The following is a 15,985-nucleotide window of genomic DNA, read 5'->3' as shown; positions in this document are numbered from 1 at the left end:
GTAATAATACTAAACAGGACTATATTTATGACAAATCGGACTAATAATTCTAAACTGGGTTACAATATTGCTCGATTTAACTAATGCCATACAGGGTTATAATAATGCTAAATTTGACTAATAATTCTAAACTGGGCTATGTTAATGCTCATTTGGGCTATAGTCATGCTAGGATGGGTTATAATAATGCTAAATTGGGCTATAATAATTCTAATCTGAGTTATGAAAATGCTGAAACGGACTATGTATGCTGAACTCAGCTGTAATAATGATACATTTGACTCTGCTAATGCTAAACTAAGCCATAATAATGCTAAACTGGGCTACAATAAGGCTAAATTTGAATAATAATTACAAACTGGATTATAATAATTCCAAATAGTACTTCATTAATGCTGAACTCAGCAATAGTAATGCTGAATATGACTACTATGATTCTAAACTGAGCCATTATAATGCTAAACGGGGTTATGCTAATGCTAAATCGGGCTAAAGGCTAACCACTGTGTATTTGACTTCAGATTTTCTCTCCAGATTTTTCACGTTCATGAAGTTGATCAGTTCACGACTCAGATCTCAGTCACTCATTGTCTTCATCACATATCCTGTTCCATCGTCATCATCCTCCTCGTCATCCTCTTCCTCCTCTTCATCTTCATCCTGATGACTTCCTGAGCTGTATGAAGGAGGCGAGGAGCGTTTGTGATGCAGCTGCAGCCTCATTTCATAGATTACTGTCAAGCGCGCACACACACACACACACACACACACACACACACACACACACACACACACACACACACACACACACACACACACAGTAAATCACAGCATGCATATGTCAGCGGCTGCATTATGTGTCAACAGGGAGAGGGCGCCCGGGGGTTTGTAAACATCCCACTCAACTGGTCTGTGACTCATCTCACACACACACACACACACACACACACACACACACACACACACACACACACACACACACACACACACACACACACACACACACACACACACACACACACACACACACACACACAGACAGACACACACACACACACACACACACCCACACACACACACGCACGCACGCACACACACACACACACAAACATACACACTGTCTCTGTGAGGACTTTCATTGATATGATAGAAACCCGAACTGTGACTTGAAGGAGTGTTGTAAATATTTCTACCAAAGTGAGGACCGACCAACTGAGCGACCACACACACACACACACACACACACACACACACACACACACACACACACACACACACACACACACACACACACACACACACACACACACACACATAATAGAAACACCTGCTGCAGGTGATGGAGGCTTTTATCTAATTGTGTACTGTACGAGGCTTTTGGTTATGGTGCTCTGTGGGGCACCGTCCTAACATTTGTAATCATGTCAAACATGTCAAAACTAAAAATTATGTAAAATAAACTTTTATAAAGTACTTTAACTTTAACTTCTTGTCTGCACTTTGATATTTTATGGAAATTATTCTGTCATATTTGAAATGTTCTTAAAGGTCATTAAAATGTTTCTGAAAGAATTCCTTTTTATTTCTCATGTTTTTGAATACAAAATATTTTTTTAAATACATTTCATCCATATAAATGTATGATCTCAAATACAGTATTTGTTTATTACTGTAAATTATTTTGATGTTTCATGTCAAGTATTTCAGTCGATGTTTAAATAATTTTACTTACTGTAATTTCTTTCTTTTATTTTGCACTATGATAATACTAAAATTGAGCTATGATGAAATACAGTAATATATAAATAATAATAATAACATTTACTGAATTTCCCCATGTGGGAATAATATAGTGCGATCTTATCTTATCTTATTATGGCTAAACTGGGCTAGATTAATGCTATATTGGACTATAATAATGATAATTGGACAAGAACAATTGCGTCTTTACTATAGTAATACTAGACTGGACTATAATAATACTAAATTTACTATAATAATGCTAAATTGGGCTATATTAATGCTAAAATGGACTAGAATGATGTTAAGCTATTTTGTAATCATGTAAAATTGGAATATAATAATGGTAACAGGATTATAATGATAAAATGGACAATAATGAGCCGAAGCAGATCTGTAATAATGCTATATTGGAACATAATGAGGGAAATTAGAATATGATAATGCAAAATTTATTGGAATAATGCTAAATAGGACTATTTTAATACTAAACTGGATTATAATAATGCTGAATTGGGCAATATTGACGCTAAACTGAGCTATATTTTTGCTAAATAGGACTATAATAATGCCAAAATGGACTACAATAATGCTAAATGGTGCTAAAATGGGCAAAGTATTACAGGGTAATTCAGTACATTTGATCATATAATCAATTTAATCACTCTATATTTCATTTTTATTGTTTGAATTTTTTTTTATTTAATACAAATTTGAATGATCATAGATTCAAATAGGTTGTTGAATAAACTAACAAATACAAATGTTTCGTTGAGAATTCTTATTTATATTTTAGACATTATACTACTGCTACTACTAATAACAGTAATAATAATATCATCATCATCATCGTAAGGTGGTGGTGACCTTTGACCCCGCAGCGTCCAGCCGCGTTAACCCCGCCCCTCTGCAGGCACATCGGGAGCTCCATTCAAACGGACCAAACTCGGCGCTCTGGGCTGCGACAGTCGCGGTGAGAAGCAGCAGAGACAGGCGGCAGCAGGAGACCCCCACACGAACCCCGCTCCTTCAGCCCCAGGCAGCAGCGAGCAGCAGCAGCAGCAGCAGCAGCAGCAGCAGCGGCCGAGCAGCGAGCGGAGCAGGGCGGTCACACCCGGGACTCTCAGCCAGGCGGAGCGGCACCGAGCGCAGTCTGCGAGCGGGAGGCTAAAGGCTAACACAGCGGCGAAACATGGCGAGCGCCTCGTACCACATCTCCAACCTGCTGGAGAAGATGACCTCCAGCGACAAGGATTTCAGGTAAGGCGAGCCGGAGGGTGCTGCCCGGACGGTGCTCACTCTCACCGGGACAAGCTTGGTTTACTCCGCGGGGTTTTATCGGCTGCGGGCTGGGAGTGTAGGCCGCGGGGCCGTGAAGCTAGTAGCTAACTTTGACAGGCCGTTACGTTAGCTCCTCCGTGCTAACCGCTAGCAGGGGGACCCGCGGCGGTGTCAGCCGCGTGTGTCCGGCTCGGAGCCTTCAAGCCGCGGCTTCCTCTGGGGCCTGCCTGACCGGGGAGCTGACGGTGTCGGTTCGGTTAAAACAGGGGGTCGACGTGTCGGGGGTGTGGTTAGCATGGCTAGCTCGGTAACGCCATGTAAACATAGAGGTCCAGCCGTTGAAAGTAGCTGTTGGTCCGTGTGTGCCTCCACTTAAAGACTGTAAATTCGATTTAATGTTTAATTTCCCCACAAATAAGCAGATTGAAGGTGGCGAACTGAGCTAACACACACCGCCACCTGCCATTAATCATTACTGTTACTTGATCTACTCTCGTGGAGATCAATATTCCTTATTTTATCTAAAATGTGTAATAAAATAAACTACAGCAGTGATGAAAATGTGTGTTTTGTGTCGAATAAACGCTAATTGAAATATGACCACAGATGTGTTGCATTTAGTGTAAATCGCACGTAAGTGAATGTTGTTTCTTCCATAAACGTACTCTTAAGAAAGAAAACACACTGACAATGATTGAAGTCAAATAGAACTTTCTTACAAATATCCCTCATTCACAACGCTTTAGTTAATTTACTTATGGATGTCAGGAAAATCATTACAAAAAGGCCGCCCTGTGTTGTCATGCCAGTTACAAAAATCTTAATTATCTAAGCTTAACAGTCCACTTTGCTGTTTTCGGGTAGAACAGGTTGTATAAGTTAAGCCTGAGGGAGAATGATGTAAACAGATTTTTTTGGTGAGGATGAAGTTAAATCTGCCCCGCACTAAAACTGTGTTTCAAACGCTGGACACGCTGATTCTGTGTTTAGTTCTGTAAATGCAACAGTTATTTGTGACTATCAAGAAGTGGAATCTGCCACTTTCTTGTAAAAAAAAACAAAAGAAGTGACATGGAGGACAGCTTGAACTCAAAAAGTACTGAACGTGTGAATAATTGTTCCATATTTATGAAGATGTGTGTGTCATTTTGAATACTTTGCTAACTTCAGCCCGTGGGACTGTTTATCCACCAAAAATATACCCCTCAGGCCTAAAGCACAAAATGTTCCTTTGATGCAATGTGTAGGGTTTTTGTAATACCACTGTTGAGCATCAGGGGGCAGTAGCGAGTCACTGAATTCTTGCCTGCAAGATGCTATAGATTGCACTGATAGCTCGCAGTTTGCTTAACTTCATATTATTGTTTATGTTGACACTGCCATCTTTTTCTCGAATTAGTGACTCACCGCACCACCTGATGGGTTAAAGTGGTATTACAATGCGCCCCGGGGTTAACATGTTAGCTATAGTAGATATCGTAGAAGACAGTTGATTTTTTAAAATAATTTTCTTTTAGATGACATGTTTGTTCGATTATTTTGGTGTTTTGAGCTTGAAAGAAATACAACACATCTTGGGCTCGGTGCAAAGTTTCGCATGCTAACATCTGGAATAGGGATGCTAATGTGGTGATGCTACTAAATGACCAAATCACACGTTACTTTGTAATTTGGTGTTTCGATGTGGATAGAATATATGTACAAAATCACTGTTAATGAACCACAATACATACGAGATTGGAGTGACTCACTGCACCACCTCATGGTTCAAATTGGTATTACAATTCATGATGAGCTGTCGTTGGTTTGATTTTGTGATGACAATGATTTTCGTGATGGCTTAAGTTAAAAACTAACATATTGTACCTTTAACTAGGGGGGGTCTACACGTCCACGGTCATTCTGAGCTTAACTTTGGTTTTAGATAGAACTTTGCATGTTCTCCATGGTGAAGATGAGCTGCTGAAGGTCAAATTGAGCTTCAGAAAGGGCAATTAAAGTGATTTTAAACAGTTGTTGGTCTGGAGTATTTGACAAACTGCTGATTTGCTGGGATTTTCACACATAACCATTTCCGGGGTTTCCATCGAATAGTGAGAAAAATATCCAGTTCTTGGGGGCAAAATGTCTTGTTGATGCCGGAGGTCAGAGGAGAATGGACAAACGATGATAAACAGGAACTCGTTCCAACCTGCAGTGTGCAGAAGAGTGTCTGTGAGCTTTTCTAGAAGAGTGACGCTGCACTGTGCTGCGTACACAACTAAGCTTCAAGTGGAAATGCATCATTTTTGCAATTTCATTTCAGAAAAGTTGGCATTTATACAACAACATTTTGAAAAAGTCAGTTTCCATGGAAACGCAGCAAACAATGTAGTGTAATTTCCGGACTATAAGCCACTACTTCTTTCACACGCGTTGAAACCTGCCATTTATAAAATGGTGCGGCTAATTTATGGATTTATACAGGTTAATTGGCTTCATGCCGCCAGGTTCTGCTTCTTCATGTAGATACATGCTGTTTTAAGCGCCTCTGCTTCTCCAAAACTTACCCTAAAGATGATATTTCTGCTCTTCGTGACCTCGTCTTGTGCTGCTTTCCGTGGTCCAGAACCCCAGCAGCTGACGGGCGTGAGTGATGCGTTCAGGTGCATCACGTAAAGCCGCCCTACTGGACTCTGTGGCTGAAAAGTCTTCCTCTGAATCACAATCAGCAAATAACCGATAAAATGCAGAGATACAACCCGGTGATTGTGTCCACATTCTCCTGGGACTTGGTAGTTTTATAGTTGACAGTCGCCTGTAATAACAATTCAACTTGGTCGCCTGTCCATACGAATGTCTGTGTTCTCCCGTTGTTAATGTTTATCGCGTGTTGTTCTCTGCTGCATGTATGTCTGGTTTCATTACTGAAAAACAGCCATCAGCTGTTAGTGACCTGGCATACTAACTACATCGTCTTCAGAATTTTGATGCCGTTTCTGTGTAAACAGACATCATTTTCATCATAATTTAAAATAATGCAAAAATAACAGAACAAAAACAATCAACCAATAACGGACTGATGTTCCTGGGAGGTTGTTTTTTGTGCCGGTTTGCTCTGATGGGACCAAAAAAAACCTCTGTTCCCAGACAAGACAAGGTTACGTTGTCACTGTGTCGTATATCATACTGCAAGAATGAAGCCTGAAGACGTAAAACGTCGGGGTTCAAGGGTCAGCCTGTCCACAGGATTGAAACTCATTTTTATTTTGTGTTACGTCCAGATTCATGGCGACCAACGACCTGATGACGGAGCTACAGAAAGACTCCATCAAACTGGACGACGACAGCGAGAGGAAGGTCGTCCGGATGATCCTCAAGCTGCTGGAGGACAAGAACGGAGAGGTTCAGAATCTGGCCGTCAAATGGTAAAACTGTCTGTGTGTCCGTGTGCGTGTGTGTCTGTGTCCGAGAGAGATCCTCGGTCGCCCTGTCGGCGTCTCTCTGTAACAGCGGGTGCGTTTGTTTCGTCAGCCTGGGCCCGCTCGTCAGCAAGGTGAAGGAGTACCAGGTGGAGACCATCGTGGACACGCTGTGCACCAACATGCTGTCGGACAAAGAGCAGCTCAGAGACATTTCCTCCATCGGCCTCAAGACGGTGATCGGGGAGCTGCCGCCCGCCTCCAGCGGTGAGACGCAGACCAAATGTGGCGTCTGGTCGATGCCTTTTCCCACAATCCTCTAATGGTTGACTATAAATCTTGATTCAGCGAAATGAATTCTATGAAAACATCTGAATTTATTGTAAGTTCAACGTCAATACATTGAAATGAGGGACGAATAAAAATTATTTTAGGTGCAAATCATCAACCAGCGCTTGAGAAATTTAAGTTTTCAAACTTGATATTTTTTTTCTTCATTTCAAACACGCTGAACTCGCCCACATAACTTATTATACATATCATTACTATATATTTCCTCATGCGATTGTTGTGTTGTCCTGCGGTCAGTAGAGTGGTCTCACACTTCCTCCTCCTCCTCCTCCTCCTCTTCCTCAGGCTCTGCATTAGCAGCCAGCGTCTGTAAGAAGATCACCGGCCGCCTCACCAGCGCCATCGCCAAACAGGAAGACGTGTCGGTGCAGCTGGAGGCGCTCGACATCATGGCCGACATGCTGTGCAGGTACGGCTCGTTGGTATATTCAGTCACAAGGAATGAATGAATAAAGGATGGATGGATGGAGGAGGAGGAGACTGTAACTGCACAGAGATGGTGGAAGTTATGGACTGATGGACGAGCAAATGAAGGAAAGAATGATTAGATGGAATTGTCGACCTTTCTTTCTCTTTCTTTCCGTCTTTCTTCTCTCTCTGCAGACAGGGAGGTCTGCTAGTCAACTTCCATCCCTCCATCCTCAGCTGTCTCTTGCCTCAGCTCACGTCCCCCAGACTGGCAGTCAGGAAGGTACCTCAAGACGCCGTCTTTTGGTTTGAACTTTTCACATTTTGGACGTATTGAGACGATGTTCATGTCGCCCCGGCCCGTTTCAGAGGACCATCATGGCTCTGGGCCACCTGGTGATGTCCTGCGGGAACCTGGTCTTCATCGACCTGATCGAGCACCTCCTCACCGAGCTGGGCCGGAACGACAACATGTCCACCACCAGGACGTACATCCAGTGCACGGCGGCCATCAGCAGACAGGCGGGACATCGGATCGGTGGGTCCCCCCCCCCCCCCCCCCCCCTTCTCGGCGGGGTCTGGGAGTGTCCGATCCGCCACTGACCTTCTGCTTCTGCCTCCTCAGGAGAGTATCTGGAGAAGATCATCCCGCTGGTGGTGAAGTTCTGCAATGTGGACGACGACGAGCTCAGAGAGTACTGCATCCAGGCCTTCGAGTCCTTCGTCAGGAGGTAGAACAGACTCCACCATTAGCTTCTGGCCTCTCACACGTCACAGCTGCTCTCTAGAATTGTTCTCTGGTCCCATGCGACATGAATTAACCAATGAGTGATGACTTTGAGCCACCTGTTACTCCATGTTCTATTGTCACAATGGTAAAGATAGGAATTATCTAAGAACACCAGAGGAGCTATTATTAGCGCGTGCAAAACCTCCAAAGAGTAAACGTCCATCTCCAAAGACCTTGGTAGGCTTGCTCCCTGGATGTAGGGGACCTGGACAAACCTGGAAAACATTCTCTGGCTTTCCAAAACAAAACTAAGGCACGCCTACAAGGTTAAGAAAACCCTACTGACCATTCAGCATGGTGGAGCAGGAGAACTTCCTTTTTGTGTTAAATTACTTTGAACCTCCAATTAAAAGACACTGACGATATAAGTTTGGGGAAAGTTGATCAAATCTGAGAAATTCTGTTTTTAACAAACTGTTAAATGTCTGTACCGACGTACCGACGATGGCTAGTGGAGGATTGTTTCCAAAGCATTTGCCGTCACATCGGCCAAAACAGGCTTGTATCATCAACCACATTAGTATAAATACCTTACTACCTATAACCTCGTGCAAAGTTACACATTAACGCAACGTCTTTTAAACAAACGTCCTAAACCACACATGCTGATTCTGTCAAATTTTACACTATATTTTTTTTTTATAAATTCTTTACAAATGGAACTTCTTTAATTTAGTTTTCTCAAAGTTCAGAAATATGTTGTTTAATCTTTTGTTTTTGGTTTTTTTAAATGTAGGTGTCCAAAAGAAGTTTACCCTCACGTTCCCACGGTGATCTCCATATGTCTGCGATACCTGACCTACGACCCCAACTACAACTTCGACGATGAGGACGAGGACGACAACGCCATGGACGCCGAGCAGAACGATGAAGACTACCAAGGTACCGGTACTGTCAGAGACTCCGCCCACTTCACATTCCTTCAATCAGCGGTGTTGGAAACCCCGGGTCTTAAAATCAGAACCTCTGTGATGTTTCTTCATTCAGGCAGTGACGACGAGTACAGCGACGACGACGACATGAGCTGGAAGGTCCGCCGGGCGGCGGCGAAATGTCTGGACGCCGTTGTTTCCACTCGCCATGAGATGCTGCCAGAGTTCTACCGCTCCGTCTCTCCGGCGCTCGTCTGCCGCTTCAAGGTCGCGTCCCTCCGCCGCCAATTCCGCGGAGCTCCCGTGAGTGTTGCCGATCGAGCGTTGTCTGAGCGGCCTTCTCCGTGTTTTGTGCGTTCAGGAGCGGGAGGAGAACGTGAAGGCGGACGTTTTCCACGCCTACCTGTCGCTGCTCAAACAGACCCGGCCGGCTCAGAGCTGGCTGACCGACCCCGACGCCATGGAGCAGGGCGAGACGCCGCTGACGATGCTGCAGAGCCAGGTAAACGCACTGAAGTGATTCAACGGTGGAAAACATAATAAAAATCGCTTTCTACTAAAGCTAGCAACAGCAATGTTACTTATGAGTGTGTGTCGCCCCCTGCAGGTTCCCATGATAGTCAAAGCGCTTCACAAGCAGCTGAAGGAAAAAAGTGTGAAAACACGTCAGTGTTGTTTCAACATGTTGACCGAGCTGGTGAACGTCCTCCCTGGAGCGCTGACGCAGCACATCCCAGTGCTAATACCAGGTAACGCCACCGCTAACTCAGTTTAACGTTAGCGCTATCTCCAGATTATACGACGGGCTAATGTTGCATTAACATTGCAACCCGCAGCAGCTGTACTAGTTAACTAGTTATCCTGTGTTTACTTGCAGCACTGTGTAAAGTAACTAAGTACCCATTTGTGTTGCAGGTATAATTTTCTCTCTGAACGATAAGTCCAGCAGCTCAAATTTAAAGATCGACGCTTTAGCCTGTCTCCACGTCATCATGGTCACGCATCCCGCCCACGCTTTCCATGCCCACGTCCCCGCCCTCGTCCCGCCCGTGGTGGCGTGCGTGGGAGACCCCTTCTATAAGATCACCTCCGAGGCGCTGCTGGTCACGCAGCAGCTCGTCAAGGTGGGATTTGAACCTGTGCCCTTCGTCTCCGTGTCGATTCTTTGTTCTTATGCCTTTGTTTTTTACCCTCCAGGTGATCCGACCTCTAGACGGCCAATCAGAGAACTCGGACAGCTTTGACCCCTCCCCCTACATCAACGACCTCTTCACCTGCACCATCCGCCGCCTGAAGGCCGCCGACATCGACCAGGAAGTGAAGGAGCGGGCCATCTCCTGCATGGGCCAAATCATCTGTAACCTAGGTAACCACGGCCAGCCGGTCACGTGATGCGCCACCGCCGCCGCTGGTGATGTTTGTAATGATGTTTTTGTTTTCCCAGGCGACCGTCTGCCCACCGAGCTTCCAGGAACACTGCTGATCTTCTTGGAGCGGCTGAAGAACGAGATCACCCGGCTCACCACGGTCAAAGGTAAGCCCCGCCCACAGAGCGGGGGCCGGGAGGGGGCAGAGTCTCCCGCGGTAAGCCATAACCTCTGCTCCCGTCCACAGCGCTGACACTGATCGCCGGCTCGCCACTCAAGATCGACCTGAGACCGGTTCTGCCTGACGCCGTGCCAATCCTCGCCTCGTTCCTCCGCAAGAACCAGAGAGCTCTGAAACTCTGCACGCTGGCGGCGCTGGACATCCTGCTGAGGAACTACAGGTAACACACACACACACACACAACTTGCAAGGCGTTTTGGAAGTGAAGATTTAATGATGTCTGGCTGTCAGTCGGTGTCTGTCCGGTAAGCCCCGCCCTCTCTCACCCGTCCGCCTGTGCTGCAGTTCGGCGGTGACCCCGGTGATGGTGGACGCCGTGCTGGCCGAGCTGCCGCCGCTCATCTCAGAAAGCGACATGCACGTGTCCCAGATGGCGCTGAGCTTCCTGTCCACGCTGGCCGTCACACACCCGTCCTCGTTGGGCCAGCTGAGCGGCAGCAACATCCTGCAGCAGCTCATCGCCCTGGTCCGGTCCCCGCTGCTGCAGGGCGGGGCGCTCGCCGCCATGCTGGACTTCTACCAGGTACTGAGCGGGGCTGCAGCGGCGTAGAGAGGAGGCAGGGCGCGGCTCAGACTAAAGTGTGTGTGTGCGTGTGTGTGTGTGTGTCAGGCTCTGGTGGCCACAGAAACGGCCGGTCTGGGCTACATGGACCTACTGAGGATGCTGACGGGCCCGGTGTACTCGCAGAGCGCCGCCCTTCCTCACAAACAGGCGTACTGCTCCATCGCCAAGTGCGTGGCGGCTCTGACCCGGGCCTGCCCCAATGAGGGCCCGGCTGTGGTCGGCCAGTTCATCCAGGTGAGTCGCGCTCCATTCGCTCACCACCTGAACTACGACTTCCTCTTCAAGCAATTTTATTTATATTGCACTCGAACTAAAGTGGACCATGTGGACCAAAGTGCTGTGAAAAAGATGCATCGTACAATTCACACATTATAAAATAAACAAAAAATATGGATAATTTCAATCAAAATAAACAGTGAAATCAAACCAAAGTTAAACCAAAATACTCAAAAGTGCTGAAACTGCTCAAAATGTAGTAAAATTGTTTACTATTGCAAAATTTCTACAACCTCATGAGCTTTTATTGATGAAACTTGTTTCAGACATCTGGTTTAAATGATGTGTGTGCAGGACGTGAAGAACAGCCGCTCCACAGACTCCATCCGGCTGCTGGCTCTGCTCTCGCTGGGCGAGGTGGGTCACCACGTGGACCTGAGCAGCCAGCCGGAGCTCAAGACCGTCATCCTGGACGCCTTCTCGTCCTCCAGCGAAGAGGTGAGCTCGTCGCGTCACATCTCTGGATATAATTAATGAATACAACATTGGAACTAAAGAAATGTGGTAATCTTTGTGTGTGCGTGCGCAGGTGAAGTCTGCAGCATCCTACGCTCTGGGCAGCATCGCGGTGGGGAACCTTCCGGAGTATCTTCCCTTTGTCCTGCAGGAGATCTCGTCCTCTAAGAGGCAGTACCTGCTGCTGCACTCCCTCAAGGAGATCATCAGTGAGAACACAAACACACACACACACACACAGCAGTAACATGTATAAAGGGGTAGGAAACATAAGTTTTACTTCAACCTACTCCTTTTCGAATTGTATGTACAGTATATTACTTTCTTTTTATTTTTTATTTTATTTTATTTTTTTTTTGCATTGTACAAATTCGAAATAAAGACTACTACTACTACTACTACCACACACACACACAGCCTCAGTCACATCCTGTGTGAATGAGGGTTTAACCTGTGTGTGTGTGTGTGTGTAGGTTCGGCGTCTGTGTCCGGCCTGAAGCCATACGTGGAGTCGGTCTGGTCGCTGCTGCTCAAACACTGCGAGTGTCAGGAGGAGGGAACCCGGAACGTGGTAGCGGAGTGTCTGGGCAAGCTGACTCTCATCGACCCCGAGACGCTGCTGCCGCGCCTCAAGGGGTACCTGCTGTCCGGCTCGTCGTACGCACGCAGCTCCGTGGTGACGGCGGTGAAGTTCACCATCTCCGACCAGCCGCAGCCCATCGACCCGCTGCTCAAGAACTGCATAGGTAAAGCCTCACGGAACAAGAACTATTTGTTTTTGTAAAAACCTGACAACTCAGGTTTTTATGAATGGATGATTATTTATTAGCAGATGTCGGTTACACATTGTTACCGTGGCAACATTCTAGAAGGGTCCTTATGTTTGATTTGAAGATGTCCTCCATTCACCTTTTTTTCCTTTGAACTGATACAACAGGAGGGTTTATTTATTTATTCATTCAGCACTTCACACTAACCGCAGTGGATCAAAGTGTTTTACAATGGAATAGTAAAAATGCACAGTACATAATTCACACATTATAAAGCAGATGAAAGATCCAGATAATACCAATTAAAACATTTTTTTAAATTAGTAAAAGAATAAAACATGGCTCGTATAAAATACATCAAAAGATGGTATAACTGTGTAGAGTAAAAAGTCGGAAGCTCATGTCGTGTTGAAGGCCAAAGAACGGGTTGCAAACTGTTGCCATGGCAACATGAAAGAAGGATGTTGTCATTTGAGAAACTAAGACCCAAACGCCACCTCGCGCTCTCTCTCCTCGGCTCAGGTGACTTCCTGAAGACGCTGGAGGACCCGGACCTGAACGTGCGTCGCGTCGCCTTGGTAACGTTTAACTCGGCAGCCCACAACAAGCCCAGTCTGATCCGAGAGCTGCTGGACTCGGTCCTGCCACAGCTGTATAACGAGACAAAAGTGAGGAAGGAGCTGATCCGAGAGGTAAGGGGGCGGAGCCAGACGGGGAGGAGGGGACGAGGTGGAGGGCCAGCGCTCTAACCCCACCCTGTGTCTCACAGGTGGAGATGGGACCGTTCAAACACACGGTGGACGACGGCTTGGACCTGAGGAAGGCGGCGTTTGAGTGCATGTACACCCTGCTGGACAGCTGCCTCGACCGGCTCGACATCTTCACCTTCCTGAACCACGTGGAGGACGGCCTGAAGGACCACTACGACATCAAGGTGACCACACACACACACACACACACACACACACACACACACACACACACACACACACACACACCTTTAATTTTAGATGCTTTAGCCGCAGCCTTCTTCGCAGAGTTCATATCTTACTGATGTTTGATGATTGTTTTCAGATGCTGACCTTCCTGATGCTGGCGAGACTGTCGTCTTTGTGTCCCAGTGCTGTGCTGCAGAGACTGGACAGACTGGTGGAGCCACTCAGAGCCACCTGCACCACCAAGGTACGCTAACACGCCGCATAAATACCACCAAGCTGCACTAAACACTAAAATATTGACACTTGGTTACATACTGATATTTTCAAAATTATACAATATCGATAGTCCAGCGCCCAATATTGATCACGCCCTCTGACGGTAAGCGTCCGTGACTCTGCCGGGCTGGTGTGGTAAATATATGTGCTGCACAGATTAGGGTTAGGGCGTCGTACCGTCTCTGAACTGCATTCACAAAGCAACAAGGAGCTAAATTGAGCTGGAACGGTTTCTAGAATCCGGCTCGTGTGTCCGGCGCCATGTGACAACATTCCCGGTGTCTCTGCAGGTGAAGGCAAACTCCGTGAAGCAGGAGTTTGAGAAGCAGGACGAGCTGAAGCGGTCGGCGATGCGAGCCGTGGTGGCGCTGCTGACGATCCCCGAGGCCGAGAAGTCGCCGCTGATGTCGGAGTTTCAGTCACAGATCTCATCCAATCAGGAGCTGGCGGCCATCTTCGACTCTATCCAGAGAGACTCCAGCTCGGCCAACATGGAGTCCATGGACACCAGCTAGAAGCGAACGGACTCGACACGGACCCAAACAAGATCCCACGATGCAACACGGCACCACCCCTCCCCCTCCCTTCTGCCCCTCCCCCCCTTGCTGCCGGAGCGCTACCCCTGCAGCATGTTTCCATGACAACAGGACGCAGACACACATGTAGTGACACACCCTCTCCTAGTGACGATCGTCCCATCATGCATTGCACTGAAATGAAAAGCTGTTTGAAGAGACCAGTTCACTCATATGGACGATACCGACAAACAAAAGAATAAATAATAATTCCAGAAAAAGTTTCATTGGAAGCTTGGAAGCCCCTCCCACTTCCACTTTGTTTTTCCAACGAGGTCGTCTGATTGGCCGACCTGTTCTCCATCGTTCTTTTTTCGTTTCTTGTTTCTTTACTATTTCGCAGTTCCAGAAAGTTCCACGGGTACTGTAACCTGATTGGCCGCTGAGTGACTGGCAGTTGGCACTTTTTTTGAAACTGACCAATGGGGTAGGGGCTAACGAAAGCGAGGCCCCTCCTCCATCCTTGCCTGAGGCTGTGGTGACCAATGGGAGAAATGTTTGTTCTGTTAGGCTTTTTCTTTTTTATTATTGACTGATGACATGGACAGCCAATAGGAGGCTCTGGGGAGACAACAGGTGGGCGGGGTTTTACTGTTCGTGGACCAATCAGCGTCTTTGTTTGCCTCCTGGTTCAATAGTTGGTCAGACTGGGTCTCCTCTGACCGGACCAGACCGTTACCGCGGTAACGCAACACCGTTGCGCTTGATTGGATGAGTTAAAACATGTGGACCGGCTTGGTCCGGTCGGAACCATCTACTATTGTTTATCGCCCGAGAAAATAAAAAGGTTCATTTCTGCCTGCCTTCAACCCGCAGCCGCTTTCTTCTTTCAATAAAGTTTGAATGACATTTAAACTTTATTAAACACTCGCACACAATAGAAACATGCACTTGTGCACTTCAATTCCAAAATGGTCAAAATTCAAGACAAAGCAAATTACTTGGATTAAAAAAAAGAAATTTCAACTCAATTTTATTTTAACTTCTCATTCAGAAGTCACTCTGAGTTAACAGATTTTTATTATATAATATTCTGGAAAAAAATTTTTTTTTTTGGGGTGGTGGTTACCCATGAAAGTAAAGAGGGCGTGTCCCACATTTGATTGACATTTCCTGTTTCAGAGGAATCTGCTCAATCTGTTGCTTCACAGTGCAGGGGGCGGGTCTTATAATTTTAGGCTTCATTATTGTCTGCAGATTGAGGAAATCCCCCCAGAGTGAAGAATGTAAACGACACCTTTGGCACTTTTCCAGGAAGAGGAAAAAGGCATTAGATAAAAAACACTTTTTAATCCCTGGGGCAATTCTTGGAAAATAGCTCCACACAGAAATAATAAATGATATTGATGTTAAAATGTCAATATGACAGGATAGAGTTAAATAAGTAATATTAGATAATATAAAAAGCATAAAATAATGAAATGGCTCGAAAAGCACAACACAAAAAGAGACATTTAATGTAAATATAACTTTTAAAAAAGCATTTTTATTTTTTTTTTAAAAAGTGAAGAGAGCTTTCATTAAACGTCCACATCTGAAGATTTATACTGAACCTGGAAATATTAAAAAAAGATTCAATGGGTTTATTCTTCTCTGGTGAATGTTAGTGTGGACAAAATATTAGGCACACCTTTACAAACATTGAAAAAACAAAACACTGTATATTATTGAAACAAAG

At 45.9% G+C, this 15,985-nt stretch overlaps 1 protein-coding gene across 1 annotated transcript; it reads left to right on the top strand.

Moving 5' to 3' along the window:
- Positions 1 to 2,651: 2,651 nt before the first annotated feature.
- On the top strand, positions 2,652 to 15,183 carry cand1 (cullin-associated and neddylation-dissociated 1). The gene is made up of 24 exons (XM_080492137.1): positions 2,652 to 3,000; positions 6,285 to 6,428; positions 6,535 to 6,689; positions 7,059 to 7,182; positions 7,377 to 7,464; positions 7,551 to 7,719; positions 7,807 to 7,912; positions 8,708 to 8,853; positions 8,959 to 9,110; positions 9,205 to 9,345; positions 9,451 to 9,592; positions 9,759 to 9,967; positions 10,041 to 10,209; positions 10,288 to 10,377; positions 10,458 to 10,611; positions 10,737 to 10,974; positions 11,062 to 11,250; positions 11,587 to 11,730; positions 11,822 to 11,957; positions 12,222 to 12,494; positions 13,041 to 13,210; positions 13,288 to 13,452; positions 13,593 to 13,700; positions 14,023 to 15,183. The coding sequence occupies exons 1-24, from the start codon at positions 2,933 to 2,935 to the stop codon at positions 14,245 to 14,247; spliced, it is 3,705 nt and encodes a 1,234-aa protein (XP_080348263.1). The 5' UTR covers positions 2,652 to 2,932; the 3' UTR covers positions 14,248 to 15,183.
- The last annotated feature ends 802 nt before the right edge of the window (positions 15,184 to 15,985 follow it).

The sequence above is a fragment of the Lipophrys pholis genome (assembly GCF_963383615.2).
Source record: "Lipophrys pholis genome assembly, chromosome: 22".
Lineage (NCBI taxonomy): Eukaryota > Metazoa > Chordata > Actinopteri > Blenniiformes > Blenniidae > Lipophrys > Lipophrys pholis.
The sequence above is the reverse complement of the archived record's forward strand: the minus strand, read 5'-3'. Positions and strand labels throughout refer to the sequence as shown.